At 57.9% G+C, this 13,712-nt stretch overlaps 1 protein-coding gene across 1 annotated transcript in view; it reads right to left on the reverse strand.

The window, feature by feature from the left end:
• Positions 1-13,712, reverse strand: part of GRK5 (G protein-coupled receptor kinase 5) — a 207,597-nt gene that overhangs the window by 11,527 nt on the left and 182,358 nt on the right. Inside the window, exons 6-10 of the mRNA XM_066355796.1 lie at positions 13,591-13,683; positions 9,157-9,220; positions 8,104-8,244; positions 3,549-3,739; positions 818-855 (exon numbers count right to left, since the gene is read on the reverse strand). Coding sequence (XP_066211893.1) covers positions 818-855; positions 3,549-3,739; positions 8,104-8,244; positions 9,157-9,220; positions 13,591-13,683 — 527 coding nt within the window. The remainder of the gene's footprint in view (positions 1-817; positions 856-3,548; positions 3,740-8,103; positions 8,245-9,156; positions 9,221-13,590; positions 13,684-13,712) is intronic.

Raw genomic sequence — 13,712 nt, forward strand, 5'->3', positions numbered from 1 at the left:
ACACGGCCGCGTGCCCTCCAGCTGGCTCGTCAGAACCTCCCACCACCTGGCACCCTAGGCTGGCAGGGCCGGAGCCACTGTTTCCACGTAAAAACAAGAAAGATGGCTCAGAGGAGTTGTGTGAGTTCAGAATTTGCCCATCATCTCTGAAATTCCGGTCCTCTCATCTCATTCCCCTCCGCTCCTCTTCTCTCTCTCTCTCTCTCTCTGCCCAGCCACATTGCTTCCTCTACAAATAGGAGCTTTCCACACGCCACTGCCATCTCTGGGTTCCCAGGACTGAGGAGAGGGAGTGGGTCCCCCCCACTTGTCTGCTGCCTGCCAATGGGCCTGGGATCAGGGGGCCCAGGGTCAGGGTCAGGGTCAGTGGGCCTGGGGCCAGTGGGCCCGGGGTCAGGGGGCCCAGGGTCAGGGTCAGTGGGCCTGGGGCCAGTGGGCCCGGGGTCAGGGGGCCCAGGGTCAGGGTCAGTGGGCCTGGGGCCAGGGGGCCCGGGGTCAGGGGGCCCAGGGTCAGGGTCAGTGGGCCTGGGGCCAGTGGGCCCGGGGTCAGGGGGCCCAGGGTCAGGGTCAGTGGGCCTGGGGTCAGGGAGCCCAGGGTCAGGGTCGGGGTCAGGGTCAGGATCAGTGGGCCCGGGGTCAGGGGGCCCAGGGTCAGGGTCAGGGTCAGTGGGCCTGGAGCCAGTGGGCCCGGGGTCAGGGTCAGGGTCAGTGGGCCCGGGGTGAGGGTCAGGGTCTCTGAGGGCTTCTGCTTCAGGTTGCGGCGCTCACCTCAGCTACAGAGGAGGAAAAGGACCTTCCACGCCACTCCCCAACTTACCGTAATCGTCTAGCAGGATGTTTTCGGGTTTCAAATCTCTGAAAGGGAAAGATCACAAGCATGTGAGTGTGGCTCTCTGGGCACCGAGGGGCACACGGTGTCTGCGCTGACCCCCAGGCCAGCGAGGCCTCGGTGTTTCCTTCCCACCACTTGCTCAGGCTGTCCAGCCTCTGGGTCAAGACAGTCTTGGGCTAATTCTCTCCCCACACTGTTTGTCGCAGGCATCTCCTTGACCCTGGAGGGTAAGGACAGAGGAGGTGAGGCGAAGGCTGGTCCTGGCCCCTGCCCACAGGCTGCCAGCTCCCAGGGCTGAGAGCACCTCTGGCTGGGGCGGCGACAGAGCCCTCCAGGACTGGGAAGACCATGAGATCGCAGGATGCCCTGGGATGCCCTGAAGGCAGAGCAGAGCCTGGGAAAAAAGGAAGCGGCATAATTGGCAACAAAGCACTAGCTATAGAGTCGGGACAGAGGATTGTAGAAGAAGATGGCCGCCCCCTGGAGAAAGACCCCCTTGGCATGGGGCCCCCAGGAGTCTGGCACATCTGCCAACAGCAGCTGAGCTACAGTCTGGAAGAAAGCACGGCTACAAGTGTGGCCACCTCCTCCTGCCCCTAACATCTGTCTTCTCTCTGATGACACAGTCATGCTCTTAAGAAAGGGAACCTCTCCGTTCCCGGTCGGGGAAGAGGCAGTGGCAGGGCCCGGTTTTACTAGTAAAGCTCTCCTCCCCCGGGGCAAACGGGCAGCCAGCAGGGCGGTGTGTGCCACTCAGATAAGCCACTGGGCAAACGATGGGCAGCATCTGGATTGAGGACTGGTTCTCAACCAACCGGCTTTGTTTATTTAACCGATGGCCGCTTTCCTCAGGGGGCGTGGTTCATGTGCCCCAATCCCGTGGGCAGTCTCACAAAGTGATAATTGGTGTTTGTGGGTAGTGATTCATTACAAAATACATTTTTTTTTGCTGTTGTTATTTAACTGTCATTTTTCTGATGTATTACCCATCCCAAATAAAGGCAAGAGCCACCCAGTTCAATAAACCGGCTGGTCAGAGGGCCCAGGCCAAAACCAGAGAGGCCACAGCAAGTGGTCAGGCTTGAATTTGGAAAGCTTTTTTTTTTTTTTTAAGTGAAAAGCAATCAACCCTTAGGAAAACCGTTCTGACTCTCTTCTCACTCGAATGAAAACCAAACAAGAGCAGAACAGGGCGATGGTTTAGGGGCAAGGGCGTGCCGTCAGGACCTCCCTTCTTGTTTTCAGGACCTCCTGGGTCTCCCAAGATGATCTCCACCAAGAGCCCCATGGCCAAGGTCTCCAAACCCAAGTGTGTGTGCCTGGGGGTCCGTGGGGACTGCCCAGAAGAGGCCCCTTTGCTGGCAGCTTCAAGAAGGTGCATTTCTAGATCCTTCACAGCACAACGCCCTGGCTTCCTCTGGGGCTTCCCTCCTGCCTGCTCCTCTAACAGCTCTTCCCCAAATGACAGACGATGAGCAAGCCCCGCCCCCCCCAGGTTAATTACTGCCGCATCCTGCTCCAGCTGTAAAGACCCCAGGGTTCCCATTAGAAGTGGGCTCTACTAGTAATAGTTATAATGGCAACTCAACAGACGAAATGAACACGTACAGCCTTATGGTCAAAAGAACTTTAAAAGAATTCTGGGCCCAAAATATATCACATTATAATATAGGTAGAGAATAGAAAAGAAAATGAGAGGAATTTCCTCATCATTAAAGAGCTTTATGCATTTTTTTTTTTTTTGGATAAACAATGGTGGAAAACAATTTGCTACAGCAATTAGATTCCACTGGATACCTCTAAAGATGTGAAGTAACTTCAATGTCAAAATATCAGTATGAGCCACTATTTATTTATTTATTTATTTTGTATTTTTCTGAAGTTGGAAACGCGGAGGCAGTCAGACAGACTCCCGCATGCGCCCGACCGGGATCCACCCGGCACGCCCACCAGGGGCGACGCTCTGCCCATCCGGGGCATCGCTCTGTTGCAACCAGAGCCATTCTAGCGCCTGAGGCAGAGGCCATGGAGCCATCCTCAGCACTCGGGCCAACTTTGCTCCATTGGAGCCTTGGCTGCAGGAGGGGAAGAGAGAGACAGAGAGGAAGGAGAGGGGGGAGGGGTGGAGAAGCAGATGGGCGCTTCTCCTGTGTGCCCTGGCCAGGAATTGAACCTGGGACTCCTGCACGCCAGGCCAATGCTCTACCACTGAGCTAACTGGCCAGGGCTGAGCCACTATTTAAACAAATATTTCAGAAGTTTTCCTGACATATCTGAGGGCAGAAGTTTTCAAAATTCTCTGCAGAGGGCCATGAGACGAGTTTGTGGGCCCCTGCACGCGGAACCTGGCCCCTGGTCCTGTGAAGCCGGGCAGTGCGGGATGATGGAGGCCTGCTCACGGGGGCGGTCCTCCTCAGGTCCTCCTGGGGCTGGGCCTGGGTCGTGGCCACCAGGCTCTACAGAGCTTCCCCAGGCTGGGCCAGAACACCTGGTCCCCACAGAGCAGCCCACCTCACTTCCTCAGGTTCAGGCTGGGAGTCGGGCCGCGAGCACCCTCACTCGCAAGGGCAATGGCCAGGCCGCGGGTCCCGGGGCAGGGACGGGTCCCCACTGGCTCAGACTCAGGCAGGGGAGCAGGGGGCCGCTCACCTGTAGACGGTGTTCCCCTGTCCCCACTGGCTCAGGCTCAGGCAGGGGAGCAGGGGGGGCCGCTCACCTGTAGACGGTGTTCCCCTGGTGCAGGTCTTCCAAGCCGCACAGGATCTCCGCCGCGTAGAACAAGGCCCGCTCCTCCTCGAAGCCGGGGTTCCCCATGTTGTAGATGTGGAACTTCAGGTCGCCCCCGTTCATGATGGTCAGCACCAAGCACAGCGCGTCCTTGGTCTCGTAGGCATAGGCCAGGTTGACCTGCAGCATGGGCGGCCGCGTGAGGTGCTGCCTCCGCCCTCCCCCTCTGCCCTCGCTCCTCAGGGTCCTGGCAGCCCAGCCGGGGGCGGGCCAGGGGAGCTGCAGCGGTTTCAGGCTGTCCTGAATCCAGGCAGCCTGGCCGTGCCCTGCCCTCTACCCCCGGGCTGTGAAGGACTCATACCTTCTAATCCCGGGTCCCGGGTGGGGAGGCACAAGGGGCAGGGCAGGCTGGTCCCCGGCCCAGGAGCCGCCCGCCGGTGTCTGTGCTCTGACACCACAAGAGCACGTGCGTGCCTCCGTGGCTCAGAACTGCTGCCTCGTTGGCTGGTCAGGACCAGCGGCCCAGATGCCCTTCCAACATCATTAGTGCAGGGACACGCGTGGTGTGCTCGGTCGTGTTAATAGAACACAACTTGGCAAAGACTGTCTCCTCTTGCAGGCAGGACACGCCTGGTCAGAGGGGTCACCAGAGGGGGCCTGGTCTGTCACTGATGGAGACCAGCCACCTGAGGCTTTGTGGATGAGGCCACGGGGCGGCAGGAGAGGGGACAGGCCTGGGTCTAAGGCAAAGTACATTTCTCCTCTTAGAGGGTCAGTACTATAAAAACCTGGTCAGCCTGGGCCAGGCTGAGGCACAAAACATGGGTGTAAACACCAGGAACAAGGGGTCATTTCTGAGGAAAGGACACAGAATGGTGCCGATGGCGAGGGCGCTCTGGGAACTGTCCCCAGCCCCACAGCTGTCCAGGTGGCCACGAGGAAGGATTCCAGGAGGAGTGTGGGAACACCCCGTCAGGGGCAGAGGACAGATCACAGTTGAGGAAAGTCCAGGTTCTTGAAGATGTGACACTCTGACCTTTTCCTCAAATAGGACGCACCATCACCAACCCCAAAGCCAGCATTGCCTCTGTGGGCTCCCCAGGCAGCATGGAGGTGGTGACCGGTGGTCCCTACTGGAGGGGGCTAATGGCACAGGAGTACAGTTCTGGACTCAGAGGCCTACGGCCAGACGGATGGCTGGTGTTAGCCTTGACCACTGCCTCCCACATGGCACATCCCCGTGGGTGGGGCTGGCAGTGGGGACAACCTGGGACAGGACCCAGAGACGCACATTTCTGTCCCCTTTGAGCGTCACCTTATAAAACCACCCCCTCTCTGGGGAATGATGGAGGCGCTAGGCTGATAGCATCTCTTGCTCTCACACAGCTGGTCATTTAATGGGGGCAACCTTCACAGAGAGCCATTTGGGAACAGCTACCAAGTGGAAAGTGCACACACCCTCTGACACAGCACTTTCTTCGCCAAGGAACACAGCCTACGGACACATTCACAGACACACGCCAGAGGGGTGTTCAGGGCGGACACAGCCTACGGACACATTCACAGACACACGCCAGAGGGGTGTTCAGGGGCGGACACAGCCTACGGACACATTCACAGACACACGCCAGAGGGGTGTTCAGGGCGGACACAGCCTACGGACACATTCACAGACACACGCCAGAGGGGTGTTCAGGGGCGGACACAGCCTACGGACACATTCACAGACACACGCCAGAGGGGTGTTCAGGGGCGGACACAGCCTACGGACACATTCACAGACACACGCCAGAGGGGTGTTCAGGGGCGGACACAGCCTACGGACACATTCACAGACACACGCCAGAGGGATGTTCAGGGGCGGACACAGCCTACGGACACATTCACAGACACACGCCAGAGGGGTGTTCAGGGGCGGACACAGCCTACGGACACATTCACAGACACACGCCAGAGGGGTGTTCAGGGGCGGACACAGCCTACGGACACATTCACAGACACACGCCAGAGGGGTGTTCAGGGCGGACACAGCCTACGGACACATTCACAGACACATGCCAGAGGGATGTTCAGGGGCGGACACAGCCTACGGACACATTCACAGACACACGCCAGAGGGATGTTCAGGGGCGGACACAGCCTACGGACACATTCACAGACACACGCCAGAGGGGTGTTCAGGGCGGACACAGCCTACGGACACATTCACAGACACACGCCAGAGGGGTGTTCAGGGGCGGACACAGCCTACGGACACATTCACAGACACACGCCAGAGGGGTGTTCAGGGGCGGACACAGCCTGCGGACACATTCACAGACACACGCCAGAGGGGTGTTCAGGGCGGACACAGCCTAGGGACACATTCACAGACACACGCCAGAGGGATGTTCAGGGGCGGACACAGCCTACGGACACATTCACAGACACATGCCAGAGGGATGTTCAGGGGCGGACACAGCCTACGGACACATTCACAGACACACGCCAGAGGGATGTTCAGGGCGGACACAGCCTAGGGACACATTCACAGACACACGCCAGAGGGATGTTCAGGGGCGGACACCGCCTACGGACACATTCACAGACACACGCCAGAGGGATGTTCAGGGGCGGACACAGCCTACGGACACATTCACAGACACACGCCAGAGGGATGTTCAGGGGCGGACACCGCCTACGGACACATTCACAGACACACGCCAGAGGGATGTTCAGGGGCGGACACAGCCTACGGACACATTCACAGACACACGCCAGAGGGATGTTCAGGGGCGGACACAGCCTACGGACACATTCACAGACACACGCCAGAGGGATGTTCAGGGGCGGACACAGCCTACGGACACATTCACAGACACACGCCAGAGGGATGTTCAGGGGCGGACACCGCCTACGGACACATTCACAGACACACGCCAGAGGGATGTTCAGGGGCGGACACCAGCCTCGTCTGCTCTCGGCGTGGCCGCCCAGCTTAGGGTTGCTCTCTTCCTTGTACATCAAGGGAAGGATGCGGTTTTTTTAAAAAAAGGTGCAGCTATAGGTCTGGATATAAAAAAAGATCTACATTTTAAAGGGAATAAGACATTGCATCATAAGATGTCTAGTAAGATCCCATTGGCTAAAAATAATGAATCGAACGTGTTGGAATGGTTACACACAGAGGGAGGCTTCTGTTTTTGTTTTGTGTCCGTCTGTGCTGTTGGAGTTTTTACCTTGTCCGTATATTGTTTTTTATAAGGACGTGTGGCAGGGACATTTAGAGCTGACCGAGTATCTACGCACTCCTCCACACTGCCCTGCAGCTGGCCAGTCCCTTGCAGTGACTACAGTGTGTCCGTAAAGTCATGGTGCACTTTTGACCGGTCACAGGAAAGCAACAAAAGACGATAGAAATGTGAAATCTGCACCAAATAAAAGGAAAACCCTCCCAGTTTCTGTAGGATGATGTGGCAGCATGTGTGCATGCGCAGATGATGACGTAACACCGTGTATACAGCAGAGCAGCCCACGGCCATGCCAGTCGAGATGTGGACGGTACAGAGGAAAGTTCAGTGTGTTCTGTGGCTCGCTAAATTCAAATCCATGACCAAAGTGCAACGTGAATATCGGTGCGTTTATAATGAAGCGCCACCACATAGGAATAACATTACTTGGTGGGATAAGCAGTTGAAGGAAACCGGCAGTTTGGTGGAGAAACCCCATTCTGGTAGGCCATCAGTCAGTGACGAGTCTGTAGAGGCTATATGGGATAGCTACCTAAGGAGCCCTAAAAAATCTGTGCGTGAGCCCACATCGAACTGCACTGAATAGGTATGAAACTGGGAGAGTTTTCCTTTTATTTGGTGCAGATTTCACATTTCTATTGTCTTTTGTTGCTTTCCTGTGACCAGTCAAAAGTGCACCATGATTTTACAGACACACTGTATTTCTGGCCAATGGATGGTGGGTGGAAGCGAGGAGCATCACTGCTGGGACAGCCCCTGTGCCCGCCCCTTGCGCACACTTCCGTGATTGCAGATGGTGGTGGTGAGGTGGAGGAGGGAGCCTGAGCTGACTGGACTCTAGGTGAGGGACAGAGCAGTCTTTGCTGTTCTCAGCTACTGTGAGCTGGGGTGAATTTGTTACTTCAGCAGAACGCAGCGCAGCGATACACAAGATGGTGCCTTCAGGATATGGCACTGAAGTGTCCACCAGGAGGGAGCTGGCCCACAGGGTCTGTGGACATGGAGCCCCCTGGGTGGAACCGGGGTGGGCTTTTGTCCACTGAAGCATTTACAAGGTGGTCGTGCAGAACAGAGAGGCCTTGGTCCCACACACGGGCCAGGGGGTGAGCTAACTCAAACGACAGGACGGAGTCAGCTAGTTGACCCCACGGTGCCTTGGCATGGAGGGGCCGTCTGGCTGCCTTTCTGCAGGCACTCTCATTGCAGTCCACGGCCCAGGGCTGGGGAGTGGCCACACTGGACGACCACCCACTTCCCAAGGGATGAAAGCCCCGGTCAGCAGAGGCCGTGCCGTCACCCGCCCCGAACACTCACCACAAACCTGCTGTTGACCTTCTCCAGGATCTGCTTCTCGTTGAGCGCCATGGACTCCCCTTTCCTCTTCTTGATCCGCTTCTTCTCCAGCCGCTTGCAGGCGTACATCTTCCCCGTGGCCCGGACCTGGCAGGCGCAGACCTGTGGGGCGGAAAGGAGCCGGGGGTGGGTGGGTGGGACACGAGCCGGCCGGACCTCCTCCGGGGCCAGGGCGCTGGGTTGCAGGGTTGGGGACTGATGGAGCCGGAGCCAGCACGCCTGGCCTGGACCCATGGCTGCGCCGGGACCCCCTCGGGACGTGGCTCCAGTGCCCTCCCTCCTTTCCCCTCCAGTGGCTCCCAGTTCTGAGAGCTGCAGAGTGAGCCATTCACACCAACGCTCAGATGACCACCGAGGCCGAGAGCCCCGCCCCTCTCCGAGGCAACGGGCTTTTCCGTCTAAGCTCCCAGCCAGACGCAGCCACGGCTGCCTGGGGCCTGTCGAGGACAGCTGCAGGTGGAAGGTGCCTGTTGGGGTCAGCGATGCAAGACCCCTGGGAACCATGAGTTTGTAAATCAGAGGAACGGGAAACAGGGCCTTTGGGTTCGAGCCTTAATTCTGCCCCCTATAGACTGTGTGCCCTTGGCTGGGTCACCTGACCATTCTTAGTCGTGATCACCTTTCCTCATCTGTACAGTGAGCCACAGGCCTGCCCCACTGCTGGGAGTGTCAGCCCAGCAGCGCCTAGTAACAGCGTCATCTGGCCGAGGCGCTGAGCCCCTCGGGCCCGTCCTCATCCCTCCGAACACAGCCAAGAGCGCCCATGTCTCCTGTCCAGCCCTGCACCCTGCCCAGGCTGCCTCCACCAGCACCTCTACCCACCGCACAGCGAGGGCTGCTCCACGCCTCCCTCCCCCTTCAGACACATCTGACCTCCCCCAGCCCTGAGCCTCCCTTCCTCTCCACCTGGGGCCTCGACTGAGCAAGAGCAGGAACACTGCGGGCAGACCCGGAAGGGACAGGAGAGGTGACTGGAGTACGGGGCCCGTCACCTGGAAACAGCTGTCTACTCACCTCCCCAAAGCCTCCTTTTCCCAGTACTCGGTACTGCCTGAAAGTGTTTTTGGTTACTGGTTGCCTGGAATAAAGCAAGAAACATGGCATTAAGATGTATAATCCACGCGCACTAGACAATGGCAGCAGTGGAGTGGCCGGTGCAGGGCGCAGTTCCACACCCCGCAGACCCCCGGGAATTATCGCTGTGGAGGGGACCCTGCAGGGCTCCCTCTGGGGCTGGGCGTTCAAATCCCGGGCCACCTGCCCTTGGTGCCCTGCAGCCTGGGAGAGCAGCAGTGGGCGGGAGGCTTGAGAAATGAGAGCCGAAGCGGCCTCACCCACCAGGCGGCCTCCCCGGTTCCCCTCTCACTCCCCTGAACGCAGATCAGGTGCTAAACCCAGCAGGAAGCTGTGAGCCTGTGCAGGGGGAGGGTGTGGGAGGGGCCGCAGCCGCAGCGGTCAGTGTCCCGGGGGAGACAGGACATGCGGAGACCTCGGCCCTCCCCACACCTGCGGGGCTCAGCCTTGCCAGCAGGAGAGCCACCCCTGCCTTCCCACCCGAGGGCCCCTGCTCTGGGTTTCCCCAGAGCTCCGACACTGGGAGGTCCTGTCTGCCAGGCGGGATTTATGAAGTCATAGCGCTCAGTGTCTCCCGACGGCCCGTTTTAATCAGCCAGAGCTACACCTCCTGTCTAACCAGACAGAACCTGTGACCAGGAGGCGAGGGTGGGACGTCTCGGAGTAAAGACACAGATGGTCCTCTAGTCGCCGCAAAGGCTCTGTGCTGTGGACAGCTTGTCTTTTCCTTTGAGGGCCTGTTTGGCTATGAATAGTCAGGGTTGTTGTTGTTTTTCCCTGAAGTGATCACTACAATCAAGCTAACATTCTACCACCTCAGTTACCTCTCCCTTCTTCTCTCCTTCTCCTTTTCTTTTCCTTCCTCCCTCCCACCTGCCTTCCTTCTCTCCCCCTCTCTCTCCCTTTCTAGTGAGAACACTTAGCATTTATCCGCTTAGCAAATTTTAAGCACATAATACAGTGTTCGATAACTACGGTCACCATGTGCATTAGGGTCCCCAGAACTCATCCATCGGCGTGACTGAAGGTTTGCACCTTTGACCATCACCCCCCACCACTGCCCACTCCCGGGGGCCAGCATTCTACTCTCTGCTTCTGTGAGTGTGACTATTTTAGGTTCCACCTATCAGTGAGGCCATGCGGTATCTGTCTCTCGTGTCTGACTTATCTCACTTAGCACGTGCCCTCCAAGTGCATCCACGTTGTCATGAAATGGCAGGATTTTCTTCCTTTTTTAAAGGCTGAGTAGTATTCCACTGTGTGTGTGTGCGTGTGTGCACACCATATTTGACTCCGCCTTCACTGCAGCGTTATCCACAATAGCCCACACAGGGAAACGATCTAAATATCCGTCAGCTGGGGCGTGAATGTTCCGCAGTCAGCTAGATGTTAAGACTGGCTCTGGGAACTGCAGGGCTACTTCTGCCCATCCCCCCTCCCTGCACCCGAGTCCGCCGGAGGCCGCTGGAGGGAGACTGAACTGGGCTGAAGAGCAGGGTCCGCTCAGGACAGACGTGAGCCTCCGGTCCCCCAGCAGCTCCTGAATGACTCGACTGTGGGAGCTCTCCTGGCCGCCAGGCCCTGAAGAGGATTGGGTTTTACCAGAAACCCCACGGCTGTCCTCACAGGACGGCCCTGAAGCCCCAGGGCCCCTGCCCACTCCCTGGCCCCCTGCCCTCGGCACACAGGGCTGCCCCTCTGCAGGGCTCTCCTAATCGGTAGCTTCCTTCCGCACGTGGGCGGCCAGGGCCCTGGAGACACCGGCCACGTGCCTGCGTCCGCCACACGCCCAGGGAGCGTTTCCTACAGCCGCCCTCGAAACCACATGAAGGCGTCGGGGCCCAACAGTTTATGATACGTGGAGAACAAACAGTCGGTTGACATTACCGCAGAACTCCTCTGCTAGGGGAAGTGAGTGTAATACAATTTCCGTGGAATTTCTTGGTTAACCTTGGGAGGGGAAAAAGCCCTTTAACATTTCAACAGTATAGCACTAAGGGGCTGTGATCTTGGTAGCAGAGGAACCAAAGATAAATAAAATAAGTAAAAGGAGAGAGGGAAGGCAGTGTGTTGTCACTCATTTAGGACATTTCTAGGCTAGGCCCCTGCCCTACTGGCTTCAGCAACTTTAATGCAAAAGGCCTTAACTTCTCAGATGTAAAAAGTCCGTTTCTCTGCTCCAGGAGCCTGGTACAGACGAGTGAAGGGTCTGTGGCCGCAGCTAAAGGTTCTGTTGGAACGGAGTGCTGGGTAGACTCAGGGTGAAGGACTGGAGTGAGGGACCTGGAGTGAGGGGTCCAGTTTTGCCAGGCCCTTGCTGTGTGACCTGGGGCCAAGCCATCAACCTCTCTGAACTTTGCCTCTTCAATAAAATGGAGATACTGAAACAGCGTTTGCATCCAAAGGCTTTCTGAAGGCTGCCGGGTGTCAGATGTCATTACTGGAATCCTAGGAACAAAGGACACAGGCCCCTCTGACGGGCTCTGTGGAAATGGGGCGCACCACGTAGCGTGTAATCCTCACACCAGCCTTGAGGGGAGACTACTGCTCTGCAGGTGAGGGCTCTTAGGCTCTGAGACGGGAAATGAGTTGTCCCAGGTCACGGCTGACAAGTGGCGGGGTTGGAAGTGGAGTCCGGGCCGCCTGCTGTGGAGCCCGTGATCAGTGCACTGGCCCCACAGTGCAACACGGGGGAGTGGGGTCATGGGTTCCACAGTGCAGGGCCCAGCGTGGGGCTCGATGAACACAGCCCACCACTACCCCATGACCGTCGGAACCAGACTGGACCTCCACTGGGGTTAGCTAGCTGCTCCTTCCAGCACCAGGCGCACGAGGATGATGGCCACGCTGACGCTGACGCCGATGCCGATGCTGGCGAGATGACCACAACTGGATTCAGCGGCTCCCCAGCTGGGGCCCAGCGGCTGACCTCTGTTGAGTTCTTGCCTTGTCCCGGGCATGTGCTGTGCCGGCCTCCCCTCATCTTCACCCCAAGCCTCCGAGGAGGGGAGTTATTGTCTCCGCTTAAAGCTGAGGAAACCGAGGTGTGGCGAGGCCCCTCTGGAGGTCGAGCTGGGGCTCAGCTGCAGGCTGTGGGCTCCATAACCGCGGCCGTCCGTCCGGAGATCAGCCCAGCCATTCACTCCTCGGTGCCCCCTTGTGGCCATGGCGTGCAGCTGCACGGTGACCAGCGGCGGTCCCTGGGCTAACAGAAGGCGGTCCACTGCTCACTGCCATCCCCCTTGGTTGGGGGGAGAGGAATGCCCCCCCATGGCTGATGAGCACAGTGTTCTCCACTGGGCTTCTGGAAGTGCGCAGGGAAGGGCCATAAATGGAGTTCCTAGTGGGTTCTGTCCCGTAGTTTCCTGAGGGACTCGGCCAGCAAAGGTGTTTGCGCACGTGCCCAGCCTCTGTGACCACGGCGAGCCCAGACGGCCATGAGCGCCAGGCCCCCGGGATCTGGGGAACTCTGGGCTGCAGAAGGGGACGGCCCCACCCACATCCACCAGCTCAGCTCAGCGAGGATCTAACAGAGGCATCACCCTGCCCTGCAAACCCCGCCACACTGTGAGCTAGGGGAGCAATGAGCTAGGGGGCCAGGGCCAGGGCCCCCCTTGGCTGTCCTCTACCCCCTCTTCCCTCATCAGTCACATCTGCCCGGACGAGTCACCGACGTGTGAGAGCACTTTGCAGAGAACACGGCAGCAAACACACCATGATGATACCCTCTGTCTCATCTGTCATTGCAGGTGAAGGAGAAACTGGGAGAAAGCTCCCTGCTGGACAGGAACACGGAGGGCAGCCGGCCCCAGGACAGGCGAGACTGGGAACTGGGGACAGCTGTTTGGGAGGGCAACTTGGCTCTGTCCCTCGCAGTTTAAAACGGGTGCTTTTGACCCCAAAACCCCTCTGTGCTGGGAATTTCCACAGCTGTACTTGGCAAAAGTACATGAAGATATATGTACCAAGCTGCATTACTTAGGGAAGGCTGCACATAAAACTGAGAGCAAGCCCCACGTCCCTCAACAGAGGTGAGGTCAAGTAAGGGATGTGCAGCTCATTCAAGAAGAGGACAGCTCTATCTGCTGTGGAGGAGGGATGCCCAAGGACAAAAAAAGAAAAAAGAAAAGGAGAAGAAGAAGCCAAGACGCTATGAGTCTGTGTGCATGAGTGGGTGAGCGTGGGTGTAAGCACACGTTAATGAGCACAGAGCTCGTCTAGAAGAACACACGGGAACTTAATTCATAAGAGAAGGAACCATCAGCCCATGGAGGTAGCTGATTTTCCTATGACGTCTCAGGTGAAAACCTACCCCCCGCCCCCCGTACACACACTGGCACACTCATGAGTGCGGAGTGCCAAAGGAGCACTCACCTTTCCAGCCACTTCCACTGGAGAAAGCGGTCGAAATACATGCTGTCCAGATACTCATGGAAGGGCCCGCCGCTCAGGTAGTCGTGGACAGACCTAGCCCAGACGGAGGGCAGAGAGAAACG

The sequence above is a fragment of the Saccopteryx leptura genome, chromosome 13, assembly GCF_036850995.1.
Source record: "Saccopteryx leptura isolate mSacLep1 chromosome 13, mSacLep1_pri_phased_curated, whole genome shotgun sequence".
Lineage (NCBI taxonomy): Eukaryota > Metazoa > Chordata > Mammalia > Chiroptera > Emballonuridae > Saccopteryx > Saccopteryx leptura.